The sequence below is a fragment of the Hemicordylus capensis genome, chromosome 3, assembly GCF_027244095.1.
Source record: "Hemicordylus capensis ecotype Gifberg chromosome 3, rHemCap1.1.pri, whole genome shotgun sequence".
Classification (NCBI taxonomy): Eukaryota; Metazoa; Chordata; class Lepidosauria; order Squamata; family Cordylidae; genus Hemicordylus; species Hemicordylus capensis.
This window is the reverse complement of record NC_069659.1, coordinates 84,092,698-84,108,420: the sequence shown is the minus strand read 5'-3', so window position 1 is coordinate 84,108,420 and position 15,723 is coordinate 84,092,698. Positions and strand designations below refer to the sequence as shown.

Here is a 15,723-nt window from a genome sequence, read left to right as displayed (position 1 = left end):
CATAAGGTTGAGTGCCCTCTTAGGCATGAATGCCCACAGCGCTCATAGGGTCTGAAGAGGGTTATGGTCGGTTTTACAATTGGTTAATTATTTAGAAGTACCACTCATCACCACATAACAGCATTGGTAGAAAACGTGGGTAGCTATTTGATAGAAATATAGGCAACACATTCCAAAAATATAAGATGTATTAAGATTTTAGGCCAGGTAACTTAACCTATTTTACCTAAGTGCAAAAGTTGCTTTAAATATTTCAGGTCAGCCATTTGTAATTCTTCCATAATCAGTCTTTTAAGCACCAAATCAGCCCCATTAAACTATTATCATTTGATGAGATCCAACAGGTTAATTATTCTAATAGACCAATAAAAGAAAGCAGGGTTTGAATATTTCTGAATCTGTATGCAAATTGACTTAATGATCAGTCTCTACTTACACAGCTGGGCATTTTTAATAGTAATCACAGGGTAATGAAACCCCTGTTTTTCTTCTTTTTAAATGCCAATTAAAATAAAAGTGCTGTTCAGAATGTGAACAAAATTTACTTAGAGGACATTCTCACACTTACAGAAACAACATACGTTGCTATCTGTCTGTACCGGGATCCAACAAGGCAACAGCTGGAGCCAAGGTTATGTTAAATCAGCAACAACTGGCTTCAAACTGAGAGGTTGTGTAGGAGCCAGGTGCCTGAACTGACCTGTCCCTCTTCCTGAGTAGTGCTGGAGTTTAGCTCCAGCCCAGTGTTGCCTGTGCTCCTGGGGGCGATGGAGACAGGGCATTTGCCCTGTTGGGAGTACTGGGTCCCCAGAGCTCCAGGGCTACTTTGAGGGGACAACTGCAAAAGAGACAACAAATTCTGACTGCTCAGAGTCTGTTTGATCTAGGAGACTTTCATCAGAGTTTGGCTGGGCCATGTTCCTTCTCCTCTGAGAGGGTCTCTTCTGGGTTAGAAGTCGGGTCGGTACTGACACTAAATGGTGGTAAGCATGTATCCTTGTTTTTGGATGCAGAATAGCTAAACAATGTCAGTTGATAATTTTGCTACTTTATTAATCCCCACAAAGCAACTCGCAATAAGCAAAAACAAAATTACTCAGTCCCCCAAAATTATACTTGTGCAGGCAGCAGAGGCTTCAAATAGCACCTGGAAGCACTGAGAATGTTGCCATTGGCTGACTGTTGCCCATCATAGGCATAGCATCCATTGGACAAGAGGGGACAAATGTCCCCCAGACCGGAGGGTCAGGGGGCCCACAAGGCTCAGGGTGTGCCCTGCCGTTGCTGGGGCGTGCAGTGCTTTGCGCTGCATGTTGGGAAGAAGTGTTCTGGAGGAGCATTTCTTCATGATGGGAAGAAGTGCTCCCCCATGCTTCCCCCTTCCCTTGCCACTGTTCTGCCCCCTGGCCTGGCCACCATGCAGGAGCCACTGGAAGAGGGACTGCCTGACCCGATCCACTACCCCTGGCGGAGGACAGCGGCCCTGTGCCATCAAGGTGGCACTGTTACAGCAAGTGTGGTGTTGGAGCCAGCGTGGTGTAGTGGTTAGAGTGCTAGACTAGGACTGGGGAGACCCAGGTTCAAATCCCCATTCAGCCATGAAACTTGCTGGGTGACTCTGGGCCAGTCATGTATCTCTCAGCCTAACCTACTTCACAGGGTTGTTGTGAGGAGAAACTTAAGTATGTACACCACTCTGGGCTCCTTGGAGGAAGAGTGGAATATAAATGTAAATTAAAACAAAAAAACAAAACAAAACCCTCCCGCACCAAAAGGTCACTGAATTGTGAGTCCAAGAGATAGGGAGGGGAAGGCTTGGGCGGGGGGTAATGTTACTCTGATCCATTGCATCTGACTTCAGGTGCAGGGGTGTGGCTTTGGCTTCGGGTGGGGGCATGCTTTACATGTGCAGTGGAGGCCCCCTGCCTAAATTTTGTCCCCCAGCTGCCGGAAACCTTGCTATGCCCCTGCTGCCCATCACCATTTTCTTGTCTAGAATGAGATGGGAAATTGCCCTAGGTAATTTCTTGCCTCATTTAGGACTAAAAAAGATAGCAGCTACTTCCAGGAACATTGTCCCTGCTTCAAATACTACAGAATCCTCTGTTTTCCACAGAGGTACAGCGTAAAAAAGAAAAGCCTTGCCACTTACCCACATATCAATTCCAGGTCATTGGTGGCAACCAAGTGAGTGGTTAGAGACAAGACTGCTCTATCAAGACTTCAGTTTTGTTTCTATTTTTATTGCTGTAATAAATATTCAAGAAACTACCACCCTACTTAACTTAAAAGCAAATTTAATCCTGCCCTGCTTCTCAAGTGAGATACTATGTCTTTGAGTGGAATGAGATCAATGTCTTGAGGTTCTACAAACTGAAGAAAGTCGCAAATAGATTGTTAATAGAAAGTGATGCAGAATACAATAATCACTAGAGCATGTGACAGATTAGGGCACATTTTGAACTGCTCTGCTAGTGCAAACACTGGTCATATCAGCAAGCCCTTTGACAATCTGAATGTCAGAACAATAGTTTAGAAATTGTTGGTATGCAGTAAAAATGAAGCTAATGGCCTAATGACTTGATGTGCCACTACTGAAGTGTGTTAGGCTGGAGTGCCTATCGCAGAACATGACATGCCAGAGCTGCAGACAAATGACTGGTTTAGGATCAAAGTGGAAGTTAGGCTAGTAGTTAAATTTGAAATTTGTACAAAGAAAAAACTGATAACGTTGCTCTAAGGAGGCAAGAGCCTATTTAAAAAATAGAGGCAAGAGCTTAGGTTTGTTCTAATTCGGTGGTGTGTGTGTGTGTGTGTGTGTGTGTGTGTGTGTGTGTGTGTGTGTAATATCTATTAAGTCTCCATAAAAGGAAAAGAAATAATTTGGGTTGTGTACACACAACTATACAGTCAAAGGAATGAAATATATGGCTGTTTATTATGGAATGTATTCAGGAGAGCATTACAGGTCTGTAAATGTAGTGTTTGGGTTTTACAGTTTATCAGCTTAGACCATCTACAGTTAATTACACGAAGGATGGATAGATAGATGGATGTAAACTTCACACTCACGTTTTCTTGCTAAGTGAACCATGCAATTGCCCTTGCAATTTTGCTCTTGCTGTAATTAAATAAACCTGCTTTTTAAACACTTAGGAGCTCTTATTGTTTTGTCACTTGCATAACATAGCATTCTCAATATAATGACAGAGTTTTGTAATGTTGAGGTGACACTGGTAATTAATTTTCAGTCTTTCTGTTCTATAATTTAGGATTGGTGGGTAAATAACTCAAGACGTGTATACAAAGAAAGCCACAAATGCAAATATTAATCTGTCTTCTGACAGAGATAAATAAGATTAGTGAAAATATTATTTTGTCATTCTTCCCACCCCCCCTTGATGACATGGATAATTCTCTTTCGCGGAGCTCAGACAGCCCCTGCTGGTTTGCATGAGAAATGTTTTCTTCTCAGTTCTCCCCCCACCCCGCCCCCTTCACAGTAGGGTAATCACAGTAAGTGATGCTGTGTGGAGTATGGAAAATATTTAGTACTTATAAATATTGAAACCCAATATTTGTTCAGAAGTTGTTTGTTTATAGCAAGTTTACAGAAGGATTCATCACCACTTTCAGAGAATAGGAGATATGAAATATATTCTTTTTCTTCTCCACTTTTTTCATATATTTTTCTCAAACTTTTCTAAAAAAAACAAAACCCCACACATCAGTTTTCAAGATGAATAACATCAGATTTTTAAAATACAGTTAATGAAGAAATTATTAAATGTTGTGGTGGACCAATGTCTGTTGATGTTTAGAACTTTTGAACTGACACAGAGCTGTTGCTCAGACAGAATAGAAAGGTAGACGCTGTTGCTATTAAACTAAATACATTTTGCTACATCCTTTTAAGGTGGTTGAATGCAAAGGACTATTATTGGTATATAACTTTTGGTCAAATGCGTCATTACCACATGCAATTCCAGACTGAGCAGTCTATTGTGCTAATGTGAAGAAGCATCAGTAGTAACATTGCTCTTTCTATATCTGAGAATTGACTACCTGAAATTCTGGGGAACTTGCACGAAGCTGGCTCAGCAAAAGGTACCAATATGTATGTTTTGCATTTGTAGCTGTTCTTTGCTTTTTCTACATCTAAGAATTGACCACCTTTCCATTCTGCCTGATAGAAGACTAATTTCATGTTCTTGGGACTTCTGTAATCCAACAATAGTAACACTTCATAAAAAGGGGAGTCTCAAGCCTTTTCTCTATCGGTTCTATGCACATTTAAAACATGTAAAATACCATAAAGGCTTCATTTGCATGTCAGTGGGTCTCAAACATTTGTCGAAGGAGGTCAGCCAACAAATCAATTATGTCTTTGTGCAATTTCCACTGCCTTTTTCAACTTTGACCCTGAAGTGAAAAGCTTCTAGCCACTCATGCAGTGTCGTTTCCTTAGGGCTGTGCAGTCAGGAGTTTCAGAACTCCCAATAGTGCCATTCCCTCCCCCTACCATGGGGAGGTAGATGATTGCAGGACAATTGCCACAGATAATATAGTGCTGGTGGTGTCTTTAAATTACGATCCAGCACTAGCACAGGGAAGGCTGGACAGGTAGGGAAAATGCCCAGAGTGTCGGTTGGGAGGGTGGGGTATCATGGGGGGGAGCCTGGGAACGAGTGCGGGGAGGCTGCAGAAAGACAATGGGGGGGGCCTGTGGATTGTAGCTTCCCTTGTGGGAGAAACACAGTCTCTAATTCTGTTACCAGTAAGCATATCTACAAGGCTCACTTGACCAGCAGATTCACAGGGTTTCTCTGCTGCCTTATAGCTCTGTAGAAAGAGGAATTTCAGCAGATGTAAGTTTTGCATCCTCATATGATAAGGTCTTTTATCTTTGACTCGCTGTTTAGAAATCATTGCTATAAACTGAATGCATAAGGAAAGACCAAACTAATCTTGGATGCTGCAGACAGACAAGAGGTTTTGGATAATGGTCACCTCATCTTCCATAGTAAGGTTTTCCTTACTATGTTAGTAATACGTATCAACGTAAAATGTGGGGTAATAGCTAATTCACACTGTGCTTGATCTGATGCAGTTGTGTATACCACCTCTTCATCAGCTCTTCATTTCCACTGTTTTTGTTGGTTAGTGGTGTGTGTGTGTGTTGTTATATAATTTATAAGTGCTTCACAGCTGCTTTTTGTTGAGTGTTTTTGCAACTGATCGATCAGTCCCAGTCAACTTCCTAGTGTGTGATTTACCAAAAAAGGAAAAGGGAATATTGTGGGATCAAGACACATTGATCATAGTGTCTAGTTTGGCTCTAAAACCTCTGCAGGGCTGAGTCATAATAATGAACCCTGAAAATATAGTTAGGTGGGTTTTTTAAAGAAAAGAAAACCTTGTTATTAACAGAGTGAATCAATATTGATTTTAGATGTTTTGCAGAGCACTTTGCTAAGTAAGGAATATTATAAAAAGAGAAAGAGCTATAATACTTCCTAGGGAAGTATTCTATCATTCACCTCATGAGACTTACCTCTGAGTGGACATACATAGGACTGCTCTCTGTATATCATACTGGCCTCCCTTGTTTTCTCCTGTATATGTCAGTTGCAGTTTCTGATTTGATACAGTGTAAATAATGTTTGATAAGTAAAGTTGTGCCATTGAGTCAGTATCAACTCCTGGCGACCACAGAGTCATGTGGTTTTCTTTTGGTAGAATACAGGAGGGATTTACCATTGCCATCTCCCGCAGAGTATGAAACGATGCCTTTCAGCATCTTCTTATATCACTGCTGCCTGATATAGGTGTTTCCCATAGTCTAGGAAACATTCTGGCGGAGATTCGATCCAGTAACCTCTTGCTCCCTAGGCAAGTTACTTAAATGTTTGCAGCTTTTGAGAGTTCTCTGCTGGAGTATCAGATATCCATTTTTTTTCTTAAATGTGGAATCTTGGTGGTATAACTATTATTCCACTTTTCATCCGCGACGCCCCCCCCCCCAAAAAAAAATAATTCAAAGCAGTAGGAAAGATATGGTTCCATGACCTGAAAGGACTCGCATTTTTAAAAGGTAGACACCAGCAACAGCCACTGGAGGGATGCTGTGCTGGATATGAATAGGGACAAATGCTAAATAGTAGAGAACCACCACTTTAAAGGGTGCCCCTTTGCCCAGCTGAACTAAGCAGGGGACAGTTCAAATTGGAGTTCTTATTCATCTAGCCAGTGTGACATTTAGGTGAAAGGGACTAAATTGTCTTTGGAAGGGCTATTTCCAAACACCATTGTCAGGTCATGTAAATCTCCTTTTAAGGTGTTCAGAGAGCAATTATGACATTAGAAGAATTCATGAACAAGGGGGCTGTTATCCAATAGATTTGCAGCAGATTTTGGTCAAGATGACATCTTCAGGAAATTGTTCTGTATGTTAAAATAATGATACTTCTGTTAGAATTGCACAGATTCAGTAGCTTCCTTGACCTCTTCAAGGCTGCAATCCTAAACCCACTCACTAGAAAGTAGTTCCATTGAACTTAACAGGACTTAGTTTTGAATAAACATAGGATTGCATTACATATTCTGCAGACAGACTCATTATCAATCTTGTAAGTAGTAGATCTACTTCATCTTTGCCAAAGATCTACTTCATCTTTGCCAAAGATAAAATTCTGTAGAGCTAGAAACTAACATTAAAAATAGATACATTCCTTATTAATGAAAGCAACAGAACATGATTCCTGAAAAATGTTGTACTTCAATAATCTCATCACTAAGTAAATCTTGTAGAACTGAAATTAGTCTTTTCACACACACACACACACACACACACACACACAATATCTTTGTGCTGTCTTTGTGCTGTCTTTGTGATGAATAGTGAATTGCTCGCCTAATCTGGTTAATATGTAAGCACAGTCAGTTAAGTTTTTGAGGATCTTGTCTGCCAGTGCAAGACATGCGCATAGCTTAAAAGCTTATGCAGTTACAATTTTTTTAAACAATGTACATTATTGTAAAAAAAATTGTTTCCACGAAATTCTACTTTTTTACCCTTTTAAAGAAATGGCATAGTATTTCGACTTGTGGCATTTCACTGGTGTTGTGACCTAGGAAAATAAGCTGGTGTTGTAAATTAACAGTTCTAAGCAGGCTCCAGGGATAATGCAGTTCTACATATTACATGCCTAGATTGCTCTGTAACAAAGCTTTCAAAACTGTTTACTATATAGAACAGTATTGAGGCACAGCAAACAATAAACATGCATCTAACCATATATATGTAAATAAGAACAGTAAAGATTGAAAAGGGAGTAACTGCATCACTTAAGGCAACTGCGCAGCATAAAAAAGAGTGGAAACTAATTTTCTGAGATATGAAAGGGCAGGCCTGGAGATAACTTGAATGGAAGCTACTAGAGACAGTTTAAGTATCTCGTACAGAGGAACTTTAGTGCATGGGTAGATGCTGTCACCCAGGCAATAAAATGTATGTAAGCATTTTCCAGCTTTTCCTTTAAGTTTGATACATACAGCATGTTGGAATGAGCCTACCTTATTTCCCGTCTGGGGTGGCTACCTTAGTTATGTTGACAGATGTTGCGCTCTGCTGCATCACAGCAAAGCTATACCTGTCTACCGGATGAGGATGTTGTTTCTAACAGTTGCCCTTGAAATCACTTAAGAACAAAGGCTGACATCCTGACTAAATCTACTTGAAGTCTAATTAAAATTAAAGTTAGTTATGCCTAACTTGCCCTTCTAATTTCAGTGGGACTGTCTTGAGTAAATTTAGTCAGAATGTCTGCCAATGTTCCTAGGCTCTTCTGCTTTACATTGGGACACATGACTAGACTGAATTGTTTTAATTCATGAAAGCCGAAAAATAGAGGGGAGGGACTGTGCGTTTCTTTTGTAAGTACTTTGAGACTAAAGAAAACCCGACTTCATGTTGGAATGTTAAACAGGCATTGCTTATCAGTTAATCCCATTTGTACAAAAATGAGCTGCAGACAAACCACACAAACTAACATAAGACTGCTCCTGAAACAGTCAAAAAGAAATTCTGGCTTTTAGTGACCTCTTTCAAAGAATAAACCTAGTACTTCGGCTTCATCATACTCTAGCTCAGAGGTTCCCAACCAGGTTTTCTCAGGCTGTTGCTAAACTACAACTCCCATCATCCCCAGTTACAGTTTATTGTGGCTGGAGATTCTGGGAGTTGTAGTTCAGCAATATCTGGAAGAACTATGGTTGGGAACCACAGGTTAAACCCCCGATTCGACATGGATCAATTCAAGGTCAAATCAAAATGTACATCCCTACTATTCATGTCATAGCTTGTTGCCTTTAAATAAACCTTTGATCATTTTCCCCTAGTCATCAGAAGTGCAAAGATGCCTTAACATTTGAGTATTACCTTCTCTAACCCCTTGGGTTTGATTTAGACTTGGAATACATTTTTTAAAAAATCTCATTATTCTAGTACCAACAAATTGTGCTAGCTACCTTATGGCTTTTAATTTTATTTAACTTTATTTAAGAAATGTATATTCCACCTTATCTGCGTATTATCTAGGCAGCTAACAAAGTAGTAATAGTAAAGCATAACAAAATAGTGGTAATCAAGCACAACCATTACAAATGCAAAAGAAAGGCAAAATACAAAGTAAGAACCCAGCAGCTATAAATAAAGAACTAAAAACTGCAGCTGAGTAAAACTATTCACTGCAGGACATTCCAACATGCTGTTGCGGCATCCTTTAATCACGTGAGAGCAGTTTTATTTAAATAGAGTTTTGGAGTGTGTTTTGAGGGGCTATTCAGATGAACACCCTGGCAGCATGTCGGGATGTCCTGCAATGACTTTGTTTGTTTGTTTCATTTATAAACTGCCCTATCCAAAGGCTCTGGGTGGTGTACAACAAATTTAAAAAGACCTAAAAACACACACCATTAACACACACACCATTTAAAACACAGTTCTAAAACCAATTAAAAAACTTTAAAACAGGAGCTGTTATATGGAGTCCCCTGAGGGACTCCACATAAGAGCTCCCATTTTAAAGAGGAACTGTCACCAAGCTCCACCATCTGGAATGTGCCTGAGAGATAGGAGTGGAACCACTGCAAAGCAGTGCCTCCTATCCTCAATTCCCCCAGGCGATCCAGAAGAACACTGCCAAGAGATCCAAAGGAACCAACAGAGTTACACTCGCTCTGTTGATACCCTGGTAAAGGTCATCCATCAGGCTGACCAAGGCAGACTCAACCCCATAGCCTGCTCTAAAGCCAGTTTGAAATGGGTCTAGATAATCGGTTTCCTCCAAAACCACCTGGAGCTGGTTAGCCACTACTCTCTCAATCACCTTGCCCAACCGTGGGAAATTGGAGACTGGCCTATAACTATCCATCACTGAGGGATCTAGGGAAGGCTTCTTAAGAAGTGTTCTAATCATTGCCTCCTTCAAACAAGGAGGCATCCTACCTTACCTCAGCGATGAGTTAATGATATTAACTAGGCTCTCTCCAACAGTCTCCCTGCTACATAGAAGCAGCCAAGTCGGACAAGGATCCAGATAACAAGTGGTAGGCTGTACCGCCCCAAGCAGCTTGTGCACATCATTAGGCATCACAGATTGAAACTGATCCAATCTAATACTGCAAGTAGGATTGCTGAACACCACCTTAATAGACTCTGCAGAAACAGTGGAGTCCAAGTTGGCCCAAATACCAGAGATTTTGTCCGCAAAGAATCCGTTAAAAGCACCGCAGCACAACAAAGTCCCTGGAGATTGGTTCGAATTGGAAGGTGCCTGAATCAGACCCCTCACAACCTGGGACAGCTCTGTTGGATGTGAACCCACAGAAGCAATGCAGGAGAACCAGAACTGTTTTTTCTTTGTCGCATGCACCGCCTCCGCATAAACTTTCAAATGGGCTCTATGCTGTGTCCTGTCACATTCAAGCCGAGTTCTCCTCCACTTGCGCTCCAGCCACCTATCTTGCTGCTTCAGAACGCGCAACTCCTCTGTATACCATGGGTCCACTTTTAAAGCAGGTCGGAAGGGACGCTTATGAGCAATCGTGTCTACTGCACTTGCGCTCCAGCCACCTACCTTGCTGTTTCAGACCTCACAACTTCTCTGTATGTCATGGGGCCACTTTTAAAGCAGGTTGGAAGGGAGCAATCGTGTCTACTGCCCTGGTGAGTTTCCTATTCCAGGTTCCCACCAGGGCATCAACAGAATCACTGGCAGGGCCAACATTAAAGCTCTCCAAGGCTTTTTGGAATCATACGGGGTCTAGCAGCCATCTCGGGCAGACCATCTTAATAGGTCCTCCACCCCTGCAGGGCTGGGTTGTGGCTGTGAAACCAACCTTAACCAAGTAGTGGTGCGGCCATGACAATGGGGAAACCACAGGATCCCACACCCACGGAGCACATCCCACCCCTGATCTGTACAAAAGACCAAATCAAGTGTGTGGCCGACAACATGAGTCGGTCCTGAAACTAGTTGGGATAGGCCCATAGTTGTCATGGCTGCTATGAACTCCTGACCCGCACCAGACAAGTCAGCCTCACAATGTATATTGAAGCCCCTCAGAACTAAAAGTCTGGACAACAGCAACACCAACTCCGACACCAGCTCCGTCAGCTCAGTTAAGGAGTCAGTTGGGCAGCGGGGTGGACAGTACACCAACAGAATCCCCAATCTATCCCCAGTTGCCAGCCTCAGAAGATACACTCAATATAAGTCAACTGTCACACAGGGGCCCTGGTAAGGGAAATGGTATCCTTATGGACCACAGCCACTTCACACACACACACACTTCCCCAAGCCTGCTCCACAACAGAGTAGAGAAGATAGATGATTTTGGTCTTATTCTGAACCAACCTGGCATTGCAAAGGAGCAAGACCAGGTTCTGTGGGAAGTTGGAACTGCTCCCTGATGCCAGAGATCTGACAGAGCAGCCGGAAGTGGAAACAGTTACTAAATTACTGGTTTCTCTTCCCCTGTAACGGCCAGCTGCTCTGCCAATGCCAATTCTTCTGTTCCCCACCACAACAGTAATAGCTGCTCCAGACCGGCCGGGGACACACCCCGCATCACTCTGCCCAAGAGAATCCAAACACATGACGACAAAAGGCCTGGCACAACCCAATAAAAGGAGGACTAAAAATATTCAACCCAGATCTCCAACCCCACCTTAATATAACTTTTTCCCCACCAGACCCCAGTCCCACACGAAGGTTTGGCACCAAAAGCCGGCTCTCTTTGGCGGCCGCCTACAGGCAGTCCGCCAGCTCCACCATTGGCTACGCCTCCGGTATGCCTTCCACCAATATATGCTACCAAGGGCTCCAGAAATCTCCCCTCTCACGAGAGCTCTCTGGTCCTTAGGGACAGGGAGAACAAGTCAAGCACTTGGGTAGAAGGCACAGGTGGAATAGGACAGCGATCAGGCTGCCACAAGCTGGTTCTTCCAAAGGTCTGGGGCTGCAGAAACAAACTTCCTCAACAGAGACAGGAATGCACAGGCAGGATGAGACGGCTGTTGTTCGTCAGAAGAGGTCAGGGAGCTGACAGAATCTACGCCCCTTCCTCTCTTCATCCTCTCTGACCTCCGACTTTCACTCTCACTCTCTCTCATTCTCCGTGTGACCTCATCCTCATTGTGTGTGCTGGCCAGTGCTCATCTGAATCAGCCCATTGTTAGTTTTTGATCAGTATAGTAGATAAAAATGTGTGGCAGATTCCAAGGAGCAAAGGTTCATCTACTGCTTCCCCACTATATTTAAATTTCCTTAATATAAAGAAGACAAAAGTGATAGACAGCAGATTTTTTTTTCCCCTCCTTGAAATGTCAGTATTGCCATATGGAAAGCTGTTTCTGCAGAGTGGCTTTTTGGAATGCATAGGAGTGTTGGCTGGCCTTCCTTCATCTAATTTAGTTTCCTGACCCAAGCTTTTTATGGTTCAAGTTCCATAGAAAAAGACATTCAGAGGCAGACAGGCAGAGGCTCAAGGCAAGAGCCTTCAAACATAAATATGTGATCTGGAAAGACCAGAGAGCTTATTTACTTGAGTGACCCCTACCGTTGAGGAACTGAACAATGCAAAATGTAGTTCCAAAATGATCATATTTCTACCCTACTAGTAGGCTTCCACTTGAAAGCAAGTGGAAGACCAAAAACATAGTCTATAATGCTATGGATAGTCCATTGGGGGACGGGGGTGGGAATCACCACTCCTCTTATGGCTTTTGCATAAAATTTTATTAAGAACAAATAAAATACCACAAAGTAGTGAGCAAGACTGAATTTTATAATCTGGGAAGCAACTACCGAGAAGGCCCTGTCCCATGTGCGTGACAATCAGGCCCTCAGCCTGTATTTGCAAATGAAGCAGAACACACCCATACCCAAAGATCTTGTTAGGTGGTTAGCTACATTTGAGGCCCAGAATCTTTTCAATTATGTCATGTTTAGTATTTAATGAATATGGAATGTGGAATTCCAGGTCCACATACCATATAGCTCATCAGCTATATGATTTTTTTTCACTGACTCAAAAACAGGGCTGCAATCCTCAAACTGGCACTGTGTCAGCACTTTTTTTTATAAGCCATTTTAAACATTTTCTCTCCAAAATAGAAAAGACTTTTAACTCTAAAGAAGAAGAGCGCTTAGATCTCCAGGCTATATGAACTTGCAATTATTACTGCCAACTCTTAAGAATTTTATGTATCTGTCTCCACAGCCTCGTCATGTATTTAACATGTTGAAGAAATATGTTCGTGCTGAGCAGAAAGACAGACAGCATACACTGAAGCACTTTGAGCATGTCCGTATGGTGGATCCTAAGAAAGCTGCCCAAATCAGATCTCAGGTAATATATCCATTAACGAATGCTGCCTTTGTCTTAATGTGGTGTAAATTCTTCTGCGTATATTTTCTTTATAAATTCTTCATATATATTCTTCTTGATATATTATGCCTTGAGGGTGTCTTCTAAACATGTATTCATCCTTCATTTTCAGTTAGCATGGACAGCAGTTAGCATGAAGAGAGCTGGTCTTGTGGTAGCAAGCATGACTTGTCCCCTTAGCTAAGCAGAGTTCACCCTGGTTGCATCTGAAAGGGAGACTTGATGTGTGAGCACTGTAAGATATTCCCCTCGGGGTGGAGCTGTTCTGGGAATAGCATCTACATTACAAGTTCCTTCCCTGGCATCTCCACGATAGGGCTGAGAGAGATTCCTGCCTGCAGTCTTGGAGAAGCCACTGCCAGTCTGTGTAGACCATACTGAGGAAGATGGACCTATGGTCTGACTCAGTATATGGCAGCTTCCTATGTTCCTGTGGTCTTATAAAAATTTTCTTGACCTGGTAATTGAGGTATTGTGCATATTTATATATTTGTAGTATTTTCTTCTCTGGAATACATTTTATATGACCATGTGTATTTCCCATCTCTCCTATACTACTTAGATAGTCCTAGTCATAGTACTACTTAGATATATACTGCAGTTACCACTGGTATATTATTACTTATATGTAGTGATTTATCTTTGTACAAATATGGGGAGGGGAGGATCACAGTTGCTTCATAATTAGACTCTCAGACATCCAGTACATCCCCTTTCGAAGGTATTTTCACAGGGGAAGTCTAAAACATATTGCAGTTCAGAGTTCAAGCCTCTAACTGTGCAAGGTTCCAAAAAATCCCTTACCCACTGAGGCACTCTTCATCATAAAAGTAGTGGTTCAACATTACTTGTCTCACAGGTCATCCAGTCAAAAAATATGTATGGAGTCTTGTGGAACTCCATACTTCAAGAAATATGATCCTGTAGCTATAACAGCTTCAACAGAGCTGGGTCTACCTCCTTGTTCCTTTGAGACCAATCAGGGGCAGCTGCTATTGTAAAGAGGCTTTCCAGTGGAGAAGCCACTGGTTTTATTATAGGAAAGGAGAGCTGGTCTTGTGGTAGCAAGCATGACTTGTCCCCATAGCTAAGCAGGTTCTGCCCTGGTTGCATATGAATGGGAGACTTGATGTGTGAGCACTGCAAGATATTCCCCTCAGGGGATGAAGCCGCTCTGGGAAGAGCAGAAGGTTTCAAGTTCCCTCCCTGGCTTCTCCAAGATAGGGCTGAGAGAGATTCCTGCCTGCAACCTTGGAGAAGCCGCTGCCAGTCTGTGAAGACAATACTGAGCTAGAAAGACCAATGGTCTGACTCAGTATATGGCAGTTTCCTATGTTCCAGTCTGTGTAGACCAGGGATTCTCGACGTTGGGTCCCCAGATATTATTGGACTTCAACTCCCATAATCCCCAAATAAAGGCCACTGGGGCTGGGGATTATGGGAGTTGAAGTCCAATAACATCAGGGGACCCAACGTTGAGAGTCCCTGGTGTAGACAATACTGAGCTAGATGGACCAATGGTCTCACTTGGTTTAAGACAGCTTCCTATGTAAAGCGCTTGGAGGTTTTGGAGGACTTTCAGCTCCCAATTTCAACAGTAGATGCCACAACTGGTGTAACTGTGCTGGGTTTTCTGACCCAAACAGAGGTTCTGCCTGTGTGCTGCTACTAGGGTATGAGCTCCCCAATCCTCCAGCCTACCCCCAAATGGTTATGTGAACAGGCCTATTGTGTCAATAAGCGCTCTTCTGTGGTTTGTAGGTATAGCATGTGGAACACAGATCCTTGCTTCTCCGTAAGCCCTTCCTTAGTACAGCAACCAGTCATTTTCAGAATGGTTGAAAAATTCTTTTCATTCAAGGTGTTTCTCATACACTTCTCATATATAAATTTCTCATTTGAATGTTATAAATTGTTTTAACTCGTCGTTTTAATAGTTGGTTTTATTGTGTATTTATTGTATTTATGGATGTGAACCTCCTAGAGCCTTTGGAGTCAGGCTGTATATAATATAAATTAAATAAATAATATAGTTTAATGATATTTTACTGGGTTCTTTAGATCCTAACAGGAAAGCTTATGGTGTTCTATGTAACAAGCTTAATAATCCCATTGCAAATTTATGGGGGAATAAAAACTGGCGAAGAAAGCATTGACTGGGGGGGGGGGCGTGTTGTGAATCAACTGCAAACAGTTCAGGCCCTAAAACCCAGAAACCTGTGCTGTAATCCATAGTATCTATTTTTGTTTACCCACAACATCTAATTAAGTCTAATTTTTAAAAGTCTGATCTAATAGGAAAACTCCATTATGGACATTAAGAGCCAGTAATTTTATGGTTTACTTGGAGTGATACTTGTTCTTGTGCTGGAGACAAGCAAGAACTACTTAGTATGTATACATATAATTTTGAAAAGAAAAATTGCTACTAAAGCAGAGTAACCTGCCTACTTTGAATCACTTTGAAGTTTCAGCCTTGGCAAACAATTAATCAGCAGTAGAAAAGAACAAACTCTGGTTTTCCTAGCCGTACTCTTCCTGCTTCAGGTTTACCTGGGAGGCACCCCTCTTCCGCACCCCGCCACCACCACCACTTCCCAGGGAAAGGGAGGCAGATCCAGGCCATGCAGACAGCCTCTTCCTACTGAAAATGAACTAGAAACTCCTGTGCTTGTCTGTTGTCAACCTTGCACACCATTCTGACATTGGTTTTCAAAGGTAGTTTTAATGTGAGTTAATCCACCTTGACAAGGGTGGCAGCAACTACAA

The 15,723-nt window shown here is 42.1% G+C and overlaps 1 protein-coding gene across 4 annotated transcripts in view; it reads left to right on the top strand.

Moving 5' to 3' along the window:
- Nucleotides 1–15,723, top strand: part of APP (amyloid beta precursor protein) — a 286,207-nt gene that overhangs the window by 214,750 nt on the left and 55,734 nt on the right. For all 4 annotated transcript variants that reach the window (XM_053307486.1, XM_053307485.1, XM_053307488.1 and 1 more), the window contains one exon: nt 12,787–12,915. In XM_053307486.1, coding sequence (XP_053163461.1) covers nt 12,787–12,915 — 129 coding nt within the window. The remainder of the gene's footprint in view (nt 1–12,786; nt 12,916–15,723) is intronic.